The sequence below is a fragment of the Triticum aestivum genome, chromosome 5D, assembly GCF_018294505.1.
Source record: "Triticum aestivum cultivar Chinese Spring chromosome 5D, IWGSC CS RefSeq v2.1, whole genome shotgun sequence".
NCBI classification, from domain to species: domain Eukaryota; kingdom Viridiplantae; phylum Streptophyta; class Magnoliopsida; order Poales; family Poaceae; genus Triticum; species Triticum aestivum.
Window position 1 is genome coordinate 263,584,649 of NC_057808.1, and position 24,625 is coordinate 263,609,273.

Consider the following 24,625-nt stretch of genomic DNA (forward strand, 5'->3'; position numbering starts at 1 on the left):
CCTGGTCACCTTGACGAACATGACCTAAATCTGTCGTCAGACCGCATCCAGGAGATAGCTCCTGTAACCACTCTGGCCTTAGATCCAGAGCACACTGTGGCATCCAAGGATTGGAGGCTCAAACCCACCATGGAAGCCACAGATTCCCCGGCGTTGGAGCCACACATGGACTTAACCTCACACAATACTCGTGTCACCGGAACTCTGGACTCTTCTCCGGGTATAAGTTCCGAACCATGTGAGTCCGCGGATGCCCAACTTGATTGCTTATCGATCTTTGAGTTCAGCGCCACAGACATCTTCCAGCACTCGCCCTTGGGCGATGCGCTGAACTCATTAAAGAACTTGTCCTTGGCGGGGGCCTCACAGCCGAACTATGTTCGGTACGAACTAGAGGCTGACAAGGGAGAATTTTGCTTCCCACCCGCCACCCACTTCATAGCCACTGTCAAGGACTTAACCGACATGCTTGACTACAGCTCTGAAGACATCGTCAGAACGGACGACGATGCCGACAAGGAGCAAGGCCAAAACCCGCCATTCACTGGACGACGGACGACCACTTCTTCCTACGACGTATACATGGTGGATACGCCTGAAAAAACAAACAACGATGATAAAGAGGATCCAGTTGAGGATAAACCTCCGGAGAGACAGCCCAAGCGCTAGATTCCTCGACGCCGCTCTAAGTCACGTCGTTCCAAAGGCTGCAATACTGGCACCGGAAAAAAATAATACTCCGGACGATGCCAAAAATAATGAAGACCCCGTCAAGGTAACCTCCGAACATGAGGAACGGGAAAACGGGCAAGTTAGCCCTGATGAACAGGCCATACACGTAGACTCGGAGGACAGTAATTATCTTCCGCTCTCCGAGGAAGAGGAGAGCCTCGGCAACAAGGATTTCATCGTTCCTGAGGAACCTCTCGAGCAGGAGCGCTTTAAACGCCGGCTAATGGCCACTGCAAGGAGCCTGAAAAAGAAGCAGTTGCAGCTTCGAGCGGACCAAGATGTGCTCAATGATAGATGTACGGAAGTCCTGGCCGCCGAAGAATACGGCCTTAGTAGCCCAGCCAAAAGTTACCCGAAGCATAGATTTCTACCTCAGTTCGATGACGAGGCACTGGAGCCCGTACCATCATCGCACAATGCGGCAGGCCGACCACAACTTGGTCAGGATAAAGCGGCAACTCAAGCCAAACACCAGACCGCCCACCTCGCCGTAAAGGCAAGAATAAAACAGCTCGGGGTTGTACATACGACCTGCGACAGGACTTGGACAGTAGAGCAGGACACACAAGATCGATCTACGGATCGCGAGGACGTGCCCCGACACGCGACGACGGCTACCTATTCGGACGTAACAAACCTAGCCACGCCCGGGCCAAAAACTACAAACGGACTCCATTGGAGGTGCGTCGCAGTGTGGCCCAATATAGAGGCGCCGCACACCCTCTCTGCTTCACAGACGAAGTAATGCAGCATGAATTCCCAGACGGGTTCAAACCCATGAATATCGAATCATATGATAGAACAACGGATCCCGCGGTATGGATCGAGGACTTCCTCCTCCATATCCACATGTCCCGCGGAGATGACCTTCACGCCATCAAATACCTACCACTAAAACTCAAAGGACCAGCTCGGTACTGGTTAAACAGTCTGCCGGAAAATTCTATTGGCAGCTGGGAAGATTTGGAAGGCGCCTTTCGCGACAACTTCCAAGGAACATATGTCCGGCCACCGGATGCTGATGACTTAAGTCACATTGTCCAGCAGCCCGGAGAGTCAGCCAGGAAGCTCTGGACCAGGTTCTTAGTTAAAAAGAACCAAATCGTCGACTGTCCGGACGCGGAAGCCCTTGCGGCCTTCAAACACAGCGTTCGGGATGAATGGCTTGCACGCCACCTCGGTCAAGAAGGACCTAAATCCATGACAGCCCTTATCGCTTTAATGACCTGCTTTTGCGTGGGAGAAGACAGCTGGCTCGCTCGTAGAAGCAACAGCGCCAGCGACTCGGGCACTTCCGAAATCTGAGACGGAAATGGCAAGCCACGACGAAGCAAACACAACAGTCGCAATGATAATGAAAGATCACGCGACATAGCGGTCAACGCCGGATTCAGCAATCCAAAACCCGGTCAACGGAAAAAGCCATTCAAGCCGAACAGAGACGAACCATCCAACATAGACAGGATATTGGACCGACCCTGCCAGATTCACGGCCACCCCGATAAACCAGCCAATCATACCAACAGAAGCTGTTGGATCTTCAAGCAGGCCGGCAAGCTCAACGCCGAACACAAGGGGAGGAGGCCGACAGGCGATAGGGACGACGAAGAAATTCACCAACCAAATACCGGGGGTCAGAAGCAATTTCCCCCCGAGGATCGACCAATCCCGGAGCGGAAATAGCAGTTCGGCTTCCGCCACCCACCTCATATACCCGCGAAATTTGTATCGCGCATACATCATTACGCGCTTAAGATACCATGGGCATCGGCGGAAGCACAATACGGACAAGCCTGCAAGCACCCCCGTAACATTTTTTCTCTACTTTACTCTTTCTTTCTTCATTATCTCTTAAAAACAGGTGACGCAAAGGACAAACATCTAAACTGACTCTATCGGAGTTCGGATCCGTACACTCACCTAAGAGGCTACTTCCGTCAAGGATTCCCCTCGCCGAGGATAGGCGGCGCACACGTGCGACAGGAGGTCCAAAATAACTTTTTGTAGACCGCACTCTTTATTTCGAGCCTGTAATAGCCTTTTTCCTCCGCCTTCGACCCCGGGCATGTCAAATAGCCGGGGTTGTGGTCTTTTTATATATAAAGTAATCATTGGCATATCGCTTAGGTCCCAATAAACATCAGCCGAATTAATGATTCGTTTCTTTTCGCAAATGAATATGGCTCCTATGGTTGTTTCACAGATATACCTCGGCATAACCCGCCAGGGGCTCGGTATGGGAATAAATGAGTTGCCAACAAAGTCCGAACAGCTTTATAGCGTACTTCGGCGTCACGAGTTTGGCCTTATATGCATCAGCTTTGAATCATGTCTTGGGTCAATGGTTGGGTTGCCCGGCTCCTGTGCTTGCTACCTTACGTTCCGCTTTATCAACTAGGGTAGTAAAGGGAGAACTACTGCGATTGTGCTTCCGGTTCATCTGGTCAAGCACCTCAGTAGAGAAAGCCAAAAACCGACTGTCATGATATTGCGAGAGCTGGTCAACCACTCGATGACTTATCGGAATCTGTCGCGATTCCCTCCGTATCACACAAAGGACCTTTTTCCAGGTCATGTATGTAACGCACCATATTGGAGTAAGCCGTACACATACCAGGGGCTATATCGTAGTCCCCCCTATAAAACTCCTATGGCTAAGTGAAAGTGTTAACGCCCTATAGTCTGATTGCTTGGTTCGCCGCATTATCACCTCCTTCATGGACCAAGACGTTGGGTCAAGAGTGATCAAATGCTTTTCCGAACACCCCCGTACTTCCTACGAGGGGGCTGAAGCCGACGACTGGAAAACTTTCAGATTATATAAAAACGGCCGCACAGGAGGAACACAAGCTTTCGAGCAAAACATAAAAATAGATTAACTATAAAATTGTCTTTTACAATTCCCATACACCTCACTCGAATATTATGTCTTTCGAGCATTGACCCTCTATCAAGCGGGCAGCCTCTAAGACGTCTTCAAAATAATGCTCCAGTGCGTGACGGTCCTTGCCCTTGGGTGGACTCTTCGCCGCAACATCGATGGCCTTCATTTTCCCCCAGAATGTCTTGACACGGGCAAAGGCCACCCGTGCACCCTCAATGCACGCCGACCGCTTCACAATGTCGATACGTGGCACTGCATCAACAAGCCGCTGCACCAAGCCGAAGTAGCTACTCGGAACAGGCTCAGTCGGCCACAGCCGGATTATGACGTTCTTCATGGCAGCGCCGGATATCCTATGAAGCTCGGCCCATTGGGACATCTGTTCATTTAACAACAGAGGGCGCTTTGACGCGCCAAATTGTGACCAGAAAAGCTTCTCCGTTGCATACCCCTCTCGCGCTTGATAAAACCGCACCGCATCGGAAGAACTCTTCGGCAAGTCTAAAAACTCGTCTGGAGAACTCCACACATGGTTAAGCTAAGCATAGTTTGGATCACCGAACTTAGCCTGTAGCAAAAAGGGCTTACCGGCCGCAATCTTCCTAGCTTGCCGAATCTCCTCACGGGCTGCTCTGGATTCAGACCGCGCTTCTCTCGCCTCTCGTACGGCCTTGTCAAGTTCAGCCGTTTTGGCTTCATTCTGCTTATCAAGAAATTCACAGCGGCCAGTGGCATTTTTTAGTTATCTTCTCCTCGTCTTGGCGCCGAGCAGCCTGTTCGGCCTTTAACTCAGCCGATGCCTTTTCGGCAGCCGCATTACTAAATCGGGCCTGCTCCTTGGCCCGGGCCAGCTCTGCCCGAAGAATCTCAACGGCGGCAGCACCATCTGCAGTCATGCATATCCCAGCATATAACTTTCAGCGTCATGCTTATATTCCAAAAATGTATGTGAAAGGACTGCTCCGAATACATACCTTGCGACTCGTCAAGACGCATATTGATTAACGCAATGTCATCCCCTGCCACATCAAGCTTCCGCTGCAGCTCAGCAATATCCGTAGTCCGGGAAGTAGCCAGGGGGAAGCAGCCTGTGTTCCAGTTAATCAGATTAGTCCTTGAGTATTTCTTCTTGATCCTCTGTTCGCCTCCCATGGGAAGCCAACCCGAGTCTCAGGGGCTACTACCTATACACAGGTGAATCTTTGCAAATAAAATATAGTTGAAAACATTACATCACAAACCTCGAAGCCTCTTAGCAAGCTCATGAAGGCTTCATTCAATCCGCTCTTCGCGGACAGAATCTTCTCAACCACCGTACCCATCAAGGTACGTTGTTCCCCCGAGACAGATGCTTTTCGCAGCATATCCCTCAACATATCCGGCGCCGCCGGGTCTCCGGAAGCCGCTGTAGGAGCACAATCATCCTTTGAAGGAACCCGTTCACCCGTCTCCAGAATCATCGTTGGCTGAAAACCGGATAGTTCGGGGCCTTCATTATTGGCCCCCGAATCCCGGACGATCGGAGGTCCACCTTCGGGTACTGCCTCTTTCATCCCCTGCACCGCTTGTTGATCAAGGAAAACCCTCCGAGACGACACTTCGGAGTCGTCCGCCTTATTGGGCGAGGAGGTCGGGGGAGGCGTCTCGCTTTCCATCATCTCTGGGAGGAGATCTCCCGAAGAAGAGGATTGCCCAGAAAAACTCCGTGCCGAACTGTAAAAATATACAGGCACGTTACATGTCTCTTCGGTAACAGGAAAGGAGCGGGGTGCTATCAAAGCACCCCGGATTCACTTACGATTTGGCTGAGGGCTTGTCCTCACGACGGAGCTGTTCAACGGCGTCGCCTTCCAATCCCGAGCCGCTCGACGGTGGCATCTTAGCCCTCTTAGGAGACCGCCCCTCCCAACCTTCGGAGGCGGCCCTTTTCTTCCTGAATGAAGAAGGGACACTTGCTTCTCTTTCGCCTTTGTCTTCGGGCGAGGAAAGGTCGATTTCTCTGGACTCAGTATCTAATTTACCTCCGGAACGAAGGTCACCCCGGGTCTTCTCACTCTCCGCCTTGCCCTCCCCTACCGACGCCTGGTACGTTGCCGGTGCCAGCATCCTTGTTAACACGGGGTCCGCTGAGTCTTCGGGAAGAGGGGCCGGACACCTAATCTGTTCCGCTTTCTTTATCTAGCCCTGGAAAAACATGGTTTGCTCAGTGTCTTACCACGGGATATCTGATTATGAGGTGTTCGGCGGACGAGTACTTACCGTGGTATCCGGATGGTTACAGTCTAGGCCGGTATCTTCGATGGTGTCCGGCCATTGTTTCGTTTCCCAAAAAATAATTTCCACATGCCTTCATGCGTAGTGCCGAAGAAGTGTTGAAGAGTCCGTGGCCCTTCTGGGTTAAACTCCCACATGCGGAGAGGCCGTCGCTGGCACGGCAGGGCCCGGCGGACTAGCATTACCTGAATAACATTGACAAGATCGATATCCTTCTCAATGAGGCTTCGGATGCGACTTTGCAGAGTCTGCACCTCGTCAACTGATCCCCAGTCCAACCCCTTATTAATCCATGATGCAAGCTGAATTGGGGGGCTGGATCGAAACGCAGGCGCAGCTGCCCACTTGGAACCGCGGGGCTCGGTGATATAGAACCACTCCTGCTGCCATAAGTCGGAAGATTCTTTGAAAGATCATTTTAGACAAATAGCGCTGGTAAGCTTGCTCACTGAGGCACCACCGCACTCCGCCTGCTCCCCCTCTATCATTTGCGGTTTCACATTGAAGGTCTTGAGCCACAAGCCGAAGTGTGGAGGAGTTCGGAGGAAGGCTTCGCACGTGACGATAAACGCCGAGATGAGAAGAACAGAGTTTGGGGCGAGATCATGAAAATCTAGTCCATAATAGAACATAAGCCCCCGGACGAAGGGATTAAGGGCGAACCCTAATCCTCAGAGGAAGTGGGAAACGAATACGACCCTCTCTCCAGATCTAGGGATAGGGATAACCTGCCCCTCCGCGGGAAGCCGATGGAGGATTTCCGCGGGCAGATATCTAGCTGCCCGAAGCTTCGCGATATCCTCCTCTGTGACAGAAGAAGCCACCCACCAGCCTTGATGGCTGGATCCGGACATGACTAAGGCTTGCGGAGGGTGAAACCTGGGTGTTGGAACTCGAGGTAGAAAGAGTCGAGGAAGAAGCGAGCGTGGAGAGGAAAGGCGGGTCTGTGCCCCTTTATAAAGGCCGAGAATATCAAACGCCTCCTCCCGGGCCTTAAAATTTGCCTATTCCCAGGGAGTTGTACCCTAAGGACGGTTGGGTTACCCACGTCTGTGCTGATAAAAGAATCCCTTAATAAGGGGACATGATCTCTGCTTGGATAAGACGTGCCAATGACAACCACGTCTTGGAACATGGGGCCGCAGGCGAGACAACGGTTCGAAATAATGACCGGACTGACATGATGTCATGTTGTGAAAAGTTGCCAGAGGATTGGACTTATAAATTATTATGCCCTTTGTGGAAGTATATGCTGCTTGTGCCGCCGAGTTGAACTCGGTCGTCCGAAGACCATTGTGGAGTATCCGGAAAGAAGGGAACCCGCCTTGCAATGTCGAAGACAGACCTACGCGCCGGATACCTTGTCATTGAAGCCAGGTTCAGGGGCTACTGAGGGAGTCCTGGACTAACGGGTCCTCGGGCGTCCGGCCTGTTAGCCATGGGCCGGACTGATGGGCTGTGAAGATATGAAGACCGAAGACTGCACCCGTGTCCGGATGGGACTCTCCTTGGCATGGTAGGCAAGCTTGGCGACCGAATATGTAGATTCCTTTCTTTGTAACCGACCTTGTGTAACCCTAGATCCTCCCGGTGTCTATATAAACCGGAGGACTTAGTCCGGAGGAGGATAGACTCATTACCATAGTCATACAGGCTAGGCTTTTAGGGTTTAGCCATCTCAATCTTGTGGTAGATCAACTCTTGTAATACTCATATTCATCAAGATCAATCAAGCAGGAAGTAGGGTATTACCTCCATAGAGAGGGCCCGAACCTGGGTAAACATCGTGTCCCCCGTCTTCTGTTACCATCGACCTTAGACGCACAGTTTGGGACCCCCTACCCGAGATCCGGTTTTGACATCGACACCCACCTCTGCATCATGACCAGAAGCTTTGTAGGCGAAGACTGCCTTTCGACAGGATTAGATGTACTTCTTGTCCCCTTTCAAATTGGCCGTTGTGGAATCCCTTCCCGCCTAAGTTTTGAGGGAAGAGGACCAAGGCCACTATAAAGATAGGCTAGCCATCACCGTAGAGAAAAATCCCCGGATCGAACCCCAGATAGATCCATTCTACCCACACCACTCGAGCCCTCGCGAGGCTGCTCATCCACTGTACTAGTTCATCCTCAACCCCCCCCCCCTCGTGAGGGCAATCCACCATTTTACATTGCAAGGTGGACCAAACCTGGGTAAACTGATGTGTTCATCTTCTTCCCTGCTCGCGCGAACTCGATGAGGCTAGGCTATGGGGTGGTGAGCTTGAGGCTTGAGCTGGTTGAGATCTTCGCTCACGCCCCAGAGTTTGAACCTTCTTGGGTCTGCGGAGCTCTGAATCCGACATTTGGCACGCCAGGTAGGGGCGTGTCGAAATCCTCCTTCCGATCCCGCTTCGTCTTTGCTTCGTCGCTCCCATGGCCGACACACGCCGAGTCCGCGCCAAGCGCCGGGCTGCTTGCGTCGCCTAGACGGCGCCCGTGGGCCATGGCGTCCCTTGCCGCTCTGCTTCTCCCGCATCTAACGCTGCCACTGACCCTGCTGCTCACGAGCAACAGAATTCATTGCTGCCACCCTCCGTGCGGCGTGATGGCCGCACCGCCACTCTGTCGCCCACTCCTGCCACGGCGTCGTCCTCCCACGTCCGCCACGGGCCGGCGAACACGTAGGCTGCGCCGCTCATGGCGCGCGAGCTACTGCGCTACCGCCCTGCCAACGACCGCTACGACTACTGACTTGGTCGCATCTCCGAGCTTGTCAACACCGACGGCGAGGTCCCTGCGCCGTCTCGCTCACTCCGTCCCCCGCCATCCCAGGCGGGCGTCGTAGCCCATAGCACGCCTCCTCCTCCTCCTCTGCGCGGCGCCGACCACGAGCCTAGGCGCGATGCGCAACCGCGTGACCCGCCGCGTGGGGCCCGGCGCGCGATGAGGCAAGCTGCCAAGTGGTGCAGCGGCCACAAGGTGACGCACGTGCGCTCCCAGCACCACCGTGCCAGCATCAAGACCACGCGCTGCCGGAGGCAGCGGCGCGCGGACGTCAAGACCAAGCTCCCCCCGTGCGCGCCGCGCCCGTGAGTGCGGCGGGCTGCCGCGCCTTCACCCCGGAACTGTGCCGCGTCGCCTGGCCCAGCAAGTTCAAGCCAGACCTACCACCACGCTACGACGGCACCCCTAACCCTGCGGAGTTCCTCGAGCTCTACTCGCTGAGCATCGAGGCGGCGAATGGTGACGACAAGGTCATGGCAAGCTGGTTCCCCATGGCCCTCAAGGACGGCGCGCGCTCCTGGCTCATGCACCTCCCGGAGGGATCAATGTCCTCTTGGGATGACCTTCGCGAGCGCTTCATCGCCAACTTTCAGGGCACCCGTGACCGCGTCCCTGCGATGGTGTGACAATTCTATCGTATCTCTTCCCGTTAATAACTGCTGCTCCACATCTAGCGAAAGAGCAATACCACATATAGTCTAAAAAACATCTCTTAAATATATTCCAATAAGAGACATAGTTTTGATGATACATCAACGATGAAAATGATGCATACTTTTAATATCCCTTAAAAATCATAAATCCTTTCATGACAAACAAAAACATTATTAAGATAGTAATTGGGCTGGAGCCCCAGCCCAAGATCCTCCCTTGCAAAAATGGGGTTTATTCTCAATAATTCCCTGGTTTTGTTTCCTGTGAATTCAGCAAGTCATAGCATATTTTTGTTGTATTTCTACACTTTTCCAATTACTGCATTTCAAATCTGGCCTAAATCTTCTGATTTCAGGGTGATTTCATCTCATCACACAAGAAATTAGACACCGGGGATGGATCCTGACCTTCCTTCACAGATCCAACGGTCCCGAAATGGTGCGTGGGCGAAGCTTTGCTGATACAACCTCACGCAAAAGCCCTGCGAGCCATTCCCCGTTCTACTCTACAGCCAACAAGAGGAAAACCCCAAGTTCACAAGAAGAGGAGAAACCCCCAGCAATGTCGGGGCGGCGCGGGCGCGGGCGCGGAGGTGGGGGCGGGAGGCCGACGAAGGCGGACCAGCTGTTGCACGGGGCCATCGACCACTTCGGACGGATGGGCTACGCGGAGGCCGACATCCGCAGCACCGTCGGGCAACTCATCGAGGTTCCCTTCCCTCGCCCTTTTCCGCCTCTCTGTCGCACCCGAATCCCAGTGTTGTCTGCTGGGTTCAATAACCTCGAACACTGTCCCAGAGATCGGCATTCTGCTGGGAGCATCTATGTTGCTTCTTCCCTTTCTCTATTACCGCGGTTTCCTCAACCGATTGAGGAGTTGATCGGTCGACACTAGTTTGTGAGATTCTTCCTTGTGGTTCCAAGGTCATGATTTGGTGGTTTGCTCTGATCAGGTCTATGGGGAGGATGCTTCATCGTTCCTAAAGGAAGATGACTACCGGGTCGTGCAAGACGCGCTATTTGAGAAGCAGGAGCAGGAAGAGCAGCAGCGTGAGGAGCCTAAAGTGAGCTCCCTTTTCAATGCCATTTCTTGTGCCTGTCTCACACGCGTGGATCTTGTTCCTGATTAGTTTTCATGTTTCATCCATCAATTTGGTTTGCCTCTTTCTTTAACAGAAACACAATTAATCTTCATGTTCCCGATCTTACTTTTTGGGTCGATTGATCTGTACTTTTAATGTATTCCAAGTGACAACATGTACACAGTTTGAGTTTCCCAATGCACTGAAAATTCGGAGTTCCTTTTAACGGTTTAAAGAAAATAGGAGGGATGCATTTCATTTCATAACAAAGCTACAAGTTTGTTCTCTACTAGTTAATCATTATAGCTCGTTGATGCAACTTCTTTTTTATCCATACAATTCGTTCATTAATTTCTTTCCGTAAGTAGCAGCACACTAAGTTATGAAGGCTACTCTATTGTATGTTAGGCCATCTCTAGCAGATCCCCTATCCTAAAAGTCCAAAATGTATCTCTTATCTCATTTCCTTATAATTTTTAACGGATTAAACTTTTCTAAATCTAGCAGATCCCCTAAATGATTGATGAAATAGTATGCAATTGTTTGAAATGTATGTGACAAGGCTAAAAGAATTTTTGTAGGGACTTAAATATAGAGGATCGGTTAGAAACGGCCACCCTTTAACTCCTTATAATATACTCCAAATATACTCGGACTTTTCCTCTAAATTATAGGGTCGGTTAGAGGTGCTCTTATCCTGAGAAGTGGCTTCTCTGGACTAAAAATAGGCAATTGGGGAAACTTTTAAGGGATACAAAGTCAAATTTTTGAGGAAGTAAAGGTTCGAGGGATCTGCTAGATAGCACGTAACCCCTCAAAACAGAAATTTCTCTCTCAAATATAACTTTTGAGGGGTCTGCTAGAGATGCCCTTAGGCTTCAGGTTTTGGTCCAAGTGTTTACAAACTAACACGTTCTTTGCCCATTGCTTGCTGTTTTAGTTATCTTAGCTGTAGTTATGTATTATTCACGAAAAAGCTCTCTAGTGTTAGAATAACATGGTATACGGAGGTTGAGTAGGCCAAAATGGAGTTTAGTAGGGTTCACTTATTTCTATGATTGATGCATTTTTTGTTGCAGTTGATTTCTTCGCCCTTGATTGTCCATACGTTCTCTCATAATTTCCTTATTTTCTGGTAATTACCTTTTACATTTCGATGCGTTCTTGACATAAAAGCTTAGTTATACATAAGAAGCCAGATGAAAACAAATTATTTGTTTGATTTCTGCATTTATGCTGATACAGTTGGCTGGTGAACTGGGTCGTGCATTTTAAGTTGCGTTCCATCATGAAGCAGTAGAATTCCCTTTTAAACCCTGTCTGGTTCATGGAATTGAGCCCATAATTAGGCAATTGGAATTGAATCTCTTGAATATAAGTTGTTTGGATGTCTTTGAGTTAGAACTGGAGTCGTGCTTCATTGCCAGAAGAATTGTGGGGTAGCCAAAAATACTTCACCATGGAGTATATTTGTATATGCATTCTGGGTTGACAAAAGTGTGTTCCCTGTTGTACCCAACTTTAGTTCAGCTGTTGTGATATAATTTCATGTTTAGCTCTAAACTGAGGCTTTGGGTGCAATTCTTAACTTGTCTTGGTTGGTGTGTAATGCAGCAAAAGGAAGCAGCAATCTCTGAGGCACCAACAGCAAGTGACATGCCAATTGTGGACATGCACAATGAGATGCCACCTGGGACTGAGTTATCAGTTGAGGGAGTAGACCCTATGCTCATCAACCCGCCTGCTCCTGAGGCTACAATGGCACGTCCTGCAGCTACAAGAACTAGTAGAGCAAGGCGTCCCTGCTATGGATGGATTAGCGAATCTGAAAGTGATTCAGACTACGAAGAATACCTCGCCAGTCGACGACAGGAGACGCATGCTCCAATCCCAGGAAGCGGCTGAGTGGATGGAATGTGAAATGAAGCCCCACTTAACTGGTGATGTTTCTGATCTCCTTTTGTTAACTTTATTTTGATGCTCATAGCCTAATTGCTACGACCTACGAGTGAGTAACTTTGTATCTCTTGCCATACTTGCGCGTTTTGGATTCAATGGTAAATGCTTGCTGCAGAGTTTACGATTTCCTTAGTCGAAAATGCAGAAGTATGATATAGTTTGAACGGTGAACGCAAGACTAAACACATTGTAAGCCAGATACATCTACACGTGTACGACAGTACCCTAAAAGAATGGAGGTCGTCAGTTTTGTTTGTACCAAGAACTCATCTATGAATATAAACCTCATGTCTGAAGGATACCAGTTTTGCAGGATGGACCTACTGTCTGCTTATCGCTGCAAGCAGCTTGCTAGATGCTTACTGTAGAACTTAAGGTTTCCTTGGTTGTGAAAACAAAAGTGTGGTCTAGTTTGAACGGTGAACGCGAGACTGCACACATTGTAAACCAGATACATCTATACGTGTACAACACTACCGTAAAAGAATGGAGGTCGTCAGTCTTGTTTGCACCAAGCCTATAAAACTCATCTATGAACATAAACCTTATGACTGGATGATATGATTTTTTTAAGAGTTGACAGACTTTCCATTAGTCTATACAAGTTTTTTATCCAGTTTATGAAATTTTGTTTTTGGTGCTATAGCTGTTCTTTTTATCTAAATAAATGCTTACCATACGCTGCTCTTGTTATGACAGGCAGGCACATAGCTGACTTTGCTGGGTGGGTGTTGAGGTCGTCTGAAGTATTGGCAATGCGGTATTAGTAGTTTAAGTACTATGTAAAGTAAGCACTAAGTTAACACAACACAGATAGTTTGACCAGCGGTATTTGCATTTAAGAACAGCATCGATGCTGCCAGTCAAGTACTAAAATGTCCTAAGCTTCGATTGTCTTGGCTATTACTCAACCGTATGAACTACTATGAATACTTTTGATACGAAAAAGATGTTTGAATATTATTTGTCTTGGCTATTACTCAACCGTATGAACTACTATGAATACTTTTGATACGAAAAAGATGTTTGAATATTATTGATTGATCTCTTACTTGGAGTGAGTTTATAGTAGTATTCACCAAAAATGATTTTCCGTCGCCGGGACTTGAACCCGGGTCTCTCGGGTGAGAACCGAGTATCCTAACCACCTAGACTACGACGGATTAGCCTTGCAATTGCTGCAAATCCTCAAGTTGAGAATGCTATTGCAAATTGCTCTCCGTCAAGAATTTCTCCCATCCTTCTTTGATATTTAACCACTGCCTTAATTCCTTGATGGGATCATATAAATCCCAGTATTCCACCGTAAAGTTCTGTAAACTCGCCTTGTGTCACTGACACACGCGTTGACATAACGAGTTACAATTGAGGGTTTCAGTTTCCCTTTTGCAGTGGCATACAAGGGTTTGACGCACGCAGCCATTTTACTTTTAGAAGTTTAGAGCAATCTCTGTTTTTCTTGTTCCCTTTCTGCAACTAGTTTTTCTTCTGTCTGTGTTCTCTGAACATCAGTGTACGTTGACTGAACAATAAGCGAAGTTGCAGTATATTATCGCTTATTCCTATCATTTTTAGTAATGGTTTGGTCGAATGTAACCTGTAATAACTCGCAACATCACTGATGCACAGCAAACGCAAGAGTTGACAAATACAGGGGCGCAAGTTGCTGTGTCAGATCAATATAATTCCTAACAAACCAAACCAGAGTCATTCAACTTGCCACTTTCAGTACAAACATACAGAAAATAATACTATAAAGGAAACAAGCACAAGGCATCCAACTTCCACCATCCTTCTTGCAAATCTTTATGTAGAAAGAGCACACCAACTGTTGGCATCTCTCCAGTGAGACCAAGGATGGCTGAAAACATGAAACCTCGCGCTCACTTCTTCCAGGAAGAATGGTGGCCACTCACTCACTCACTAACTCCACCACCTCTACATTCACATCTCACTTTATAGGCACAGGAAATTTACACCCAAAGACAGGTCACCCTATGAAGAACATATACTTGTCGATCCCGTGGCTAGGTAAAAACGAAGCACGAAGGAGATCCCATCAAGCCTTTAGCTGCATTGTTAGCTGTGTAGGTCCGCGAACCAACCGTGTCAGTCAATGTGAAGCCGGAAAAAAAGAGAAGCCTGTTTCACATCACTTTCTGAGGTTTATGAGTGATAAGTAACTGGGGTCTGGGCCTGGCCCTCGTGATCGTTTCGTCGCTGTGGCGGATCATTTCCGACAGTTTCCAGGGCTTCTGCCACTTCCACTTGAACTGCAGTAGCCACTGGTGGTGGCTCCTTTTCCATCTCCAGAGTTTCCCTGATTGCCCTGATATCGAAACCTTCTTGCCGACAGGCAACTGCGCAATAGGAACCATCTGCATTGAAGATCATCAACCAGGAATGTATATGAGACAGAGAGACATGGCAAGGCAAAAGGAGCTATCAGACTGTGAGATGTAAAACCTTGAGTTGTTTGTTCAATGCAGCTACGCCTTTGCTGGGGCTATTTACAATTCCAGCAGAGTACTTCAGCTGCTTCTGTGCGGGAACTGCAACCGGCGATAGTGGCGTGTTGGAGTCATCTGCAGTGTGCTTGGCGGAGCCATTTATGCTTCCCTACAAGGTTTATGGAAATTCATTAATGCATGCTATATGTCGAATGTCCATGATCAAAATCAGGTCCCATGTCTTATAGCAATTGTTTTTTTTTTCCTGAAAACTCTAAGCTGTGTTATAGTCAGTCTGACCCTAAATGTAGATCGTCTTGGACACATTACCAACGAATTATTTGAAAACATGCTTCTTTTAAAATAGATGATTGTATATTATTAAATTATATTTCATTATGGTCCTACTAGTATCAATTTGTTGTTGTTGTTAATGTCGACAATTCTCTCTGTATTGGTGGTAAAATCTGAAAATGTTGGACTGCTATAGAAATAGAATCTAAAAATTATTTATATTTGGGACAAAAGGGAGTAGATGTTTATCCATGCTGTTCATTGATCAAATGTATGGTTTGAAGGATTCATATGGTTGCAAGCTGTGAGAAATCGCACCGGAGGTGTAGTAGCCATGGGAGCTGTCTGCTCTTTCTGCTTGCTCTGCTTTTCAAGTTCCTTCCTGCGTGATTCACTGTGTCGAAGGATGCCCACAAGCTCTGTCCTTTGCTCCTTCATTTCCTTGATCTCAATTTGTTTTTCCCTTACTTCACATCTGTTTTCAGCAACAAAGAGAATATCACTCTTTGTTTCAAGATAATATATTAATGAAGTTGGCTCCGAAAGAATCGAACTTTCAGAAGGAAAAAAATCACAAAAAGGCTAAGTGTCTCTGTTTCATTCATCCATGACGTATTGTAACTCTTGAAAGAAAATGATAAACCAAAATTTTAAGTTTGGGTTTACTATCAGCTATCTCTTACTCCCTCCGTAAACTAATATAAGAGTGTTTAGATCACTATTTTAGTGATCTAAACGCTCTTATATTAGTTTACAGAGGGAATAGAAAAGAAGGGTATCTTTAGTTTCAGGGTGTACAAATGATGAAGTCTAATATGGATGATGGATGATATTTTGTTTCCTTCACAGAAGTTGATGCCATAGTATGAGACCATGAAGATGCCATAATAACCTTGCATCCGCAGCCACACTAAAGATGTACTGCAGCAAACTCTTTGCTTCTCCCATTGACCGCAACTGATTCCAACGACCACGCCCCGAGAAAGCACGCTCTCTTTCCTCAGCCTCTGAAAGTTGAGAAGCCATCGCGACAAGAGTATTTGAAGAGATTGTGACCATGCTCTCAAGTGATGCTATCCTAGCTTGTCGGGCATTTGGTGACAAGGTATTTGTCCTGCGAAAAAGAGTAGCAGTCAAGACATGCATGGCCATTTAGAAGTCCTGAATACAGTATGGGAAATTGCGAACTAAATATGTTCAATCGTATTTACAAGAAATTGGATTGTAGATCTGGACACAGTAACAGGAAACTTATTTTGCATGGGCTTAACTACTGTGATAATAAATAGATTATGTGATGGAAAGATACCTTGAGTACATAAGAAAACAAGGAGAGAACAATTACCTTGAGTTTCCATTCTTCCCTCTTGGCGGACTAGCATCTTCTTTCTTCAAAATGGCAAGCTCCTCGCCAAGTAAAGCACGCCTTTAAAACCATATTATTTTGAAATAGTCATAATTTATGCAAAAAATGTAAACTGTATCTGCAATAAACAATTGCGTAGCAAAAATGAACCACACAACACATACAATTGAGACTGTTTCTCGTATTCGTTTCGGACTTCGTGGACATGAACCATGACTTCTAACTCTTGATCTAGCCACTTTTGCAACGATTTCTCACTCATCTGTTTTACAAAAGAATATGTTGAGGGGTATGTGCGAAATAAACATCGGAATTTGTAGGGAAAGTATGAATAAATCTTACATGAGAGCCAGGAGAAGTGCCATTCATGCCAGCTATTTTTGGAGGAAAGAAGAACATTGGAGTGTTGTTAGATAGGAAGTATTAATTATGCTGCAAATAATAATGTCATGATGCAGAGAGACTGAGAGAGGTACCTGAATTATCACGCCCTGAAGATTTCCGAGCTTCAAGTATCTCTTTCAGCCTTTTGGTAGCCATGGCAGCTTCTTCAGTCTTCCTTTGAAGAACCTATAATACAAAAAGTGCTGTATTGTTATTCAACTGATGTATAATACTCTCTCCAATCCAAAATAAGTGTCGCAGCTTTGAACTAAGGTTCAACCTCAGTTCAAAACTCCAACACTTATTATGGATCAGAGGCAGTATATAAAGAGCCTTTTGCTAGTTATGTCCTTCATCGTATTTCTTGGTTTTGACATTTATCAGTCTTGAAGGGACATCACTACTCAATAAGCACCGGATCAACAAAAACAAGCATGCCAAACTTACCAATTTTTGCCTCTGAGTAAGTGCTTGAAGTTTGTGGCGTTCATACTCATTTCTTCGTCCCTCCTTCCGCAACTGCATATAGGAAACAGAATGAAAACCATGCTTCTCAAAATGATCTCTGGAATACCCGATTCAATCTATAAAAATATTACAACAGAAGCATCATAAACACTGCACGCATACCAACTCTAAATATCTAACTTAATCTTATTCAACGTTTAAAGGCCATATTATAAGATTAGAAGTAGATCATTTCTGAAAATACGTTTGTTCATGTGCTAGGGTGCCCCTGCAAACAAAGAGAAGCATGCATATCTAAGTAAGCTATGATAAAAATGCCCATCATGTTACATGGCCCACATTTGGATTGAACTACAATCTGCCACACAGTAATTCTGCAGTATTTGCACTAACTATGCAACGAACTATCCATACCTGCAAAAGTTCTTTTTCACGGGAAGCCTTCCATTGCCGGAACTGTTCTGCTTCTTGTTTGATCTTGTGTTGTAGTTGAACCTGAAACCATAAAAGATTGCATTAATATGAATGAAGTATTATTAACAATACATAGAAATGATGTAGAAAATGATGCAGTTATCACAGACAAGCTGACAAAGGAAAGGCAACCTTCTGTGACTTTATAAAATGGATTTCTTCTTGCAGTTTCTTAGCAGCTTCATCACTCTTCTGCTTTTCTTTCAGAAGTTGAACTTGGCTCTCCTGCTTTTTCTTGAGTTCTAGAATCTGCAGGTCCGGTATTTTATGACTAACATGTACTAGATTGTGAAATTTACTAGAACACATTAAGAAGAACCATTTACCTGTGCTTCAAAGGTTTTAAGTTTTTGCAGTTGGGCATCTCGCACCTTATGTGTCTGCCCATCTGCATTTAGGCTTTCAACTTCAGCCAACAACCTGTCCCTCTCTTTCTGAAACGTGTTCAAATTTCCTTGTAAGATTAGCATTTTTCGTGGATATGCAACTGTTTTTGACTGAGTATAGTAGTTTGAAGATTTTATGACAAACCTGTACAGCTCTTTTCTCTTCTTCAAGTTCCATAAGTTTCTTTCCAAAGTGTTGCTTAAGTGCAACAGTATCATGTCCATACCCTTTCATCTCAGACTGCAAAGTGTCCGGGACAAATTTGTGGTAAGGTTATTGGCAAGCATAATCAGAATGCAAGAGTAAAGTTAACTCAGGAAACAGATCAGAATAATGTATGTATAATGTGTTGCTCTTTCAAGTTAATATAGTAATCATTGGCACACAATTAATGACCTTCACAACCTCATGAATCATGCATTTTGAAATCAACTTTACCAAGGACAGGGTTGGCTTTGCCGCTGATCCTAGTATAGAACAGAAGGCCACAAAACAAAGGGTTGGGGAGTGAATGCATATTCATATGTGCGTGCACATTAACTCGTATACATTTTATTGATTTTAAATGGTTTTTTTATTTACATGGTGAAATAGTTTTCAGTGTCCACGTTGCATACCTCCTTTTTCTCCAGTTGTTTGTTTAATTCATTCAACTCTTTGCCTAAGCTATCCTGCAGCATTGTGTGTTCCCATTCTTTGGCTACTTCATCGTCAATATCTTTAGGGTTGCCTTCTGCAGGTAGGGACAATTAGTGCCATACAAGCATAGCAAGAAAACAAAGATAAATTTCAGATTTAGTCATGGTTTGAGAAGCAACCAAAGAACTACAAGATTCTAAGATTACCTCGTACAGAATCAGTCATAAGGACATCAAATGGCTCCGTACTTTGCAAGCTTCGTTTGAGCCCTTCACCTTTGGTGTAGCCACTTACAGTTTTCTGAAACAAAGAGCAAAACAAGTGAGATACATATGGTCTAGCTATAACATTTCAAGTGCAACTACATGGAAAACAAAGTAGTAGACAATATGTTATGTTGTTTCTTGTTTTCCCTTTGTGAGAACATACATATAGTGTGAAAGGAGCAGTGGAAGTGCAAGTATATCATTGTTCACAAATGTAAAATTTCCAAAAACACACTTAAGAAGTAATTGACATACATGTAGTTCAGGTTCGCATGGATCACTGTGAACATGGTTGCGAAGGCCATAAAGCTCCCGGCAAAGGTCTTCATTTGTGTGTTCAAGCCATGAGATCCTTTCCCTGAGACCCTGAAAATTGATATCTTGTTATTCCAATTCTTAGTGTGAGTGATTGCATTCTACAGTCTAAATTTTGCCGATGACATTGCAAACAGATTGTAAAACATTTACCTGAACATCATCTGATCCTACTCCTCCTCCGCGAGCTAAAACTAGCTCTGCTTGCAAGTACTCGAGTTGCTGGCGCATCCTTTTCATCTCATCAGCAATAGGATTCCTGTTGACCTGGAAATCAGGGAAGCAAATAGCAAAAAGTCAAGTAACCATCACGGAGAAAAGCTTATCAATTTAATAAAGAAAGTGTAGGTAGTTTGATATGTTTCTAGGGAGGTTAAAGATGACAAACTCACAATTGGCTTGTTCTGAATATTACGTGCCCGGTTGGCGTATTTCAATGTGTTCAGTGTTTCTTCAGCATTAATATCTGCTGGACTAATACAGGCTGCAGGAGAGAATATAGATATAAGTCAGTTCAATGTAAGTTCAGTAGGGCCAGTTAGTAAAATATAAGCTTAACGACCATATATAAGAACATGTCTTTTCTTTCAAATAAATTAAATGAAATGACTAAATCATATCATGGGATTCATACATCCGAGTAAAGGAACTGAAGATGATACATTTTGAACCTTGGTATGCCAATTCTGGAACTTTTACAGAACTTTAGATATTGTGGGAGATCGGCACTTATTGTTGTAAACATTAAGAATAAGAAATTAAGTGGTATCCAGTAAAATGAATTACCTATCATTACAGTCTTGCTGTTTCCACCGAGTGAGTCCTGTTCGCAAAACAGAAGTGGATAAGAAGTAGTTAGTATTAGGACAAAAAAAAAAGTAAACCACATCTGATGCTGAAGCAGCAGTTGACCTGATCCTATTTAACAGAACATAGCTATGAAATCAATGGCACTTAAAGCCACATCTGTTCAGTTGCGTGTGAAGAATATAACCTGCAGAAGGCGAGTGAGTTTGCTGTCCCGGTAAGGTACATGTGCACCTTCTTTCCTCTTTTTCTCATCTCCAAGAGCACTTATGACGTTGCCAAGGGCCAGAAGTCCTCTGTTGATGTGAACACCTGGTGACATGAGGCGTAAATTACCTTTAGTTTGGGGACGAGATCATGCATCAATGATCGTCTAAAACAGGAAAACATGCAAAGTACGCACCTTCCTTGAACCGAAGGCCATCTGAACCAGTTCGCTTGGCCCGTTCCGACCCCGCAAGATCTACCAAATGGAGCTTGGCACATAGATAATCATCATTCATCTCTTCGATAGGCATTCCATCTGATGCCATGATGGGGTCTGCTTTGCGCATCTGCTCCAATGTGATTGTGAAGATGGCATGGGAACGACTATTACATGCCGAAACAAAAAAAAGCATAAAGTTGATTAAAACAACATGAATAATTCTCTAATCTGAAACTGTATCCAGCACTGATTGCGTGTGTCTAATCTGAATGATGTTTACTTGTTTTCCTTCATCACATCAAATGAAATCAGTTATGAGTGAGAGTGATTAAAAGGCTTCATCTTTTAAAAGATGGTGATGATTGTGCCAATGTTGCTAACCTTGATTGGTTGTTCATGTTGGTGCTCCCAGTGGCGCGACTCAGCGAACCTTGTTCAAGGCATGTGGTCATTTCCTTCTGAGTTGTGACATGCACTTCGGTCGACCCCGACAGGGTAATGACCCCGTTTGACCCCTCCCGAATCTGCACCGGAGGTTTCCCCGGCACCGACAACTTCCCGGCGTGCCCATTGCCATTCTCAACTTTGCCAGCAGCAACAGTAGCAGGGTCAAGCAAATCCCGCACCTCTTCTTTCAGGATCTGTCCAAGACAAGTGTTTAGCATACTCAAATAAATTCTCCAGGGGACTGTCTGTCAGTTCAGACAGGCAACTGCATTTGATCAGGTTCGAGCATTGCTTCCCATGTGTTTACCTCGATGAAGGAAACACGTAGCTGGAAGTCCACTTGATTTTTCAGCTTCTCGATCTTGTCGAACAATGCCGCCATGGCTCGCGGAATGATCCCGACGTGCGTCCCCTCCTTGCATGCCGTCCCCATGGTGTACGTCTTCCCCGAACCCGTCTGTCGAAAAGAAAAAGAAAAAAAAAAGAAAACAGTTCAGACCTGAAATGAAATGACCAGCATTTCGCGGGATTTTATCATTTCAACTCCACCGTAAATAAATTGCCAAAGGAACAATCGACATTTGCTTGAGGTTTTGCTTGTGGGGGCAAGCAAGAGAGCCCCATAATGCATAATGGCAGAAGCAGGTGAGCTGGACTGGGAGAAAAGGGTTTGCAGCTCCGGCAGCGCCACATGATGTGCTGCTGGCTTTTTGCCACCCCCCAACGTGGTGGTCCAGGTATCATATCATATGGGTCTTTGCTCTGAATGAATGGCACATGGGGCTGGGGGTGCAAAAATGAATGATTGACTGACCTGGCCGTAGGCGAGCACGGTGGCGTTGTAGCCCTGGAAGAGGCCCTCCACCAGCGGCGCCACGCACTCGTCGAACATGGCCGTCGACGGCGTGCCGGAGCTGCCGTAGACATGGTCGAAGGTGAAGGAGTGGGTGCCGATCTGGACCTGCATTCATTCATTCAGCAACAGAAAAGGTTCCAAGTTACTACTACCACAACAGCATCTCATCATTGCCTTGCTAACGCTAGTAATAAAGAGTTGGGCGGAAAGAAAGTCACTTTCCATCTAACTATCCTTGATTCTTGACCCGAAAAACGCCTCACCAAAAAAGAAATCATCACACACACACAAAGAGAGAGAGAGAGAGAGATCAAGGTGAGATTGGTGGGAAAGCCAAGGAAGATCAGGAAGAATGTGCCACTGACAGCTGGAGATGCATGCAGATGAATCACAAGAGAAAATAAAATATTACCACTACATCGGTGAAAGTAAGATAAGCCAGATCTCACTCACCCAGGCTCAGGGTGGAACCGAGAACCCAATCCATCAGAATTTGGGGAGATTAACAAATGATAAAAATCATTCTCAAAGAAGAAATGGAAACAAGCTTGAATTTAATTGGTAGAGCTGAAAGGGACCGGATCAACAAACAGCCGGGAGTGCAAGTGCGTGATGCTGACAGGATTCCTGCCCAGATAAAGAAGAGCACCAACGCCATCAGGATCGGACGCAACTCCGCACCAGAAATGTAATATGAACAACTCTGGCACTGCCGACAGGGGAAATTTCTTTTCTCCAGGGGGTGGCGAAAAAAGGAGGAGAGAAAAAGGGGGGCCGCCCATCTCTGTCACGGGGGGCTAAATCGGGGAAGCAAGCAAGCAACCTAGATTCTCGTCGCTGAATTTGATATGTTCTTGATGGCCGAAATTGAGGTGGATCGGTTGGTTTCGCGTGAGCTCCGCTGTTCTTGAGCCGGACAGAGAGAAACAGAGGAGATGGAAGGTCTTTTTCTTTTATTTATTTCTTGGCGAAATCTGGTGCTGAAATCCTCAAACATCGGCAGAAAATGTCAATCCGGTCTCTGAATTTTATGGAACAAAATGAATAAAAAACGCAGCCGTGTGGTTTCTTTTTTCTTTCTTTTTTTGCAAGATATATAAGAAAACACGAGAGAATTTATCGTACTGGCAGAGTTGGATTGAACAACAGTTAATCTAGTCTCTGAACTGAGACATGCACTGCCACCTTCTGAACCAAAAGCAAGAAAGAGAAGGAAAAAACAACACAAACACAAGCACAAACACAAACATTCCATCATACTGAGCAAAACAGAAGGAAAAGCCTAGTAAATTGAGTGAAGAAAGCTCGTTCATACCTGTGGCTTGCCGGGGACGACGGTGACGCAGTCCTTACAGCCCTGCAGCTTCTCGTCGCCGATGAGCGGGCGGGCATGGACCGCCACCTTGACGCAGCAATCCTCGCCGTGCTCCATTGTCATCTCGGCTGCTGCCACCGATCATACAACAACCACCACCACCACAACCGCGACGACGCACCAACCGCGGCTGCCGAGAAGAAGATGGGTTGTTGTTGGGAATGCGGCCGGGTTTCTTTTCTTGTCTTGCAACAAGGCAATAAGACAAGGCAGGAGGGAGGGAGGGAGGGAGGGGAGGAGTGAAGCAAGGATTAAAGGGAAGAGGGGATGGCGACCGGTGAGTAACAGCAGCGGCCACTACTACTCCTGCTAGCACCGCCGATCAATCCTCCTCCTGCTCCTGCCCCTGCCACACCACCATCATGGTTTCTTGGGTTGTACTGCAATCCCTCTCTGTGTCTCTCTACCCGTGGATGGAAGATGGATGGACGGAGTCGGGGGATTCAGATGGGGATGGGTTTCAGGTGGATGGTGTGTGGTGAAAAGGAAAAAGGAGAAAAAGCTCCGAGGGAACTTGACCCTCACTCCTGCGCAAGCGAGCGCAACCACTTCCACTTCCACCACCGGCACGCCGCTCCCTCCCTCGCCGATCCAACCGCCGCAGCTCGACCGATCTCTACAAATGCTGCTCTTGCTCCGAGAAAGCCAGGCCAATCTTGGGGCTTGGATCTTGCTTGGTGGTGGTGTTCTTGGGATGGAGGGAGGGAGGGATGGAACGGGGGGCGTTTGGTGGTGGGTGGAAATGCAAATGGAGGAGGACGATCGATGCGGTGCTGTGCTGGGCTGGGTGTGTAGGTGGGGGTGTGTGCCTCTGCTTTAACCAATTATTAATCTTTCCTTTCTTTTTCTGCTTTTGGCGAGCGTGAGTGAGAGGAGAGTGCTGCCTGCGAACGAACTGTGAATTCTGTGATTGTTACCACTGTCTATGTCCATCTGCCTGTCCCTGCAACAAGGACGCCCCATCTCTATGGTTGTTAGCCAGCCACCGCACTACACTGGCTGAAGAAAATATGCTCCGGGTACTCGCTGCCCTGCCCGATGCGTATGATTCGCAGGCGCCATGTCTCCCTGCCTGCCTCTTAAGGGGAAGGGTAGTCATTTTTACGTGCAAAAATCATGCTAGCAATTTCAGGAGCTTTGAGATCTGAATTTAATTGGGACGTCATTGCTCCTAAAATCCCTCCGTACCCCCTCCTTTCATGCAAGTCATTTACCATTTTTTTTCATGCAAGCCCTTTACTATTACGTCCCTCCGTTCACTATTATGACAAGATGTTTTGGATATTTCAATTTGCACTACTTATTCATAATTCCTGCCGTG

At 46.6% G+C, this 24,625-nt stretch overlaps 2 protein-coding genes and 1 non-coding gene across 5 annotated transcripts; 1 reads left to right on the forward strand and 2 right to left on the reverse strand.

Annotated features, from left to right (window-relative positions):
- Positions 1-9,729: 9,729 nt before the first annotated feature.
- LOC123124639 (uncharacterized) lies at positions 9,730-13,328 on the forward strand. Of its 2 annotated transcripts, none has more exons than XM_044545225.1 (4): positions 9,730-10,017; positions 10,262-10,372; positions 12,005-12,330; positions 13,049-13,328. In XM_044545225.1, exons 1-3 carry the CDS (start codon positions 9,745-9,747, stop codon positions 12,293-12,295), a joined length of 675 nt encoding a protein of 224 aa, XP_044401160.1. In that variant the 5' UTR covers positions 9,730-9,744; the 3' UTR covers positions 12,296-12,330; positions 13,049-13,328. The 2 variants fall into 2 exon arrangements, with proteins under 2 accessions (XP_044401160.1, XP_044401161.1); XM_044545226.1 differs by having other exon boundaries at positions 13,053-13,328.
- Positions 13,329-13,439: 111 nt separating this feature from the next.
- On the reverse strand, positions 13,440-13,512 carry TRNAE-CUC (transfer RNA glutamic acid (anticodon CUC)). Its single transcript has one exon. It is a non-coding gene; the product is annotated as a tRNA-Glu (tRNA).
- A 478-nt stretch (positions 13,513-13,990) lies between these two features.
- On the reverse strand, positions 13,991-24,098 carry LOC123120708 (kinesin-like protein KIN-4A). 2 transcript variants are annotated; one of them, XM_044540697.1, is made up of 25 exons: positions 23,245-24,098; positions 21,888-22,034; positions 21,381-21,530; positions 21,008-21,267; positions 20,603-20,790; positions 20,387-20,511; positions 20,179-20,215; positions 19,785-19,876; positions 19,546-19,659; positions 19,333-19,443; positions 19,018-19,111; positions 18,790-18,902; positions 18,317-18,412; positions 18,112-18,219; positions 17,918-18,034; positions 17,726-17,806; positions 17,291-17,362; positions 16,936-17,029; positions 16,802-16,833; positions 16,624-16,721; positions 16,439-16,519; positions 15,986-16,207; positions 15,412-15,568; positions 14,816-14,968; positions 13,991-14,727 (listed from the first exon to the last, which is right to left on the reverse strand). In XM_044540697.1, exons 1-25 carry the CDS (start codon positions 23,365-23,367, stop codon positions 14,497-14,499), a joined length of 3,096 nt encoding a protein of 1,031 aa, XP_044396632.1. In that variant the 5' UTR covers positions 23,368-24,098; the 3' UTR covers positions 13,991-14,496. The 2 variants fall into 2 exon arrangements, with proteins under 2 accessions (XP_044396632.1, XP_044396631.1); XM_044540696.1 differs by having other exon boundaries at positions 18,790-18,905; positions 23,245-24,097.
- Positions 24,099-24,625: the final 527 nt, after the last annotated feature.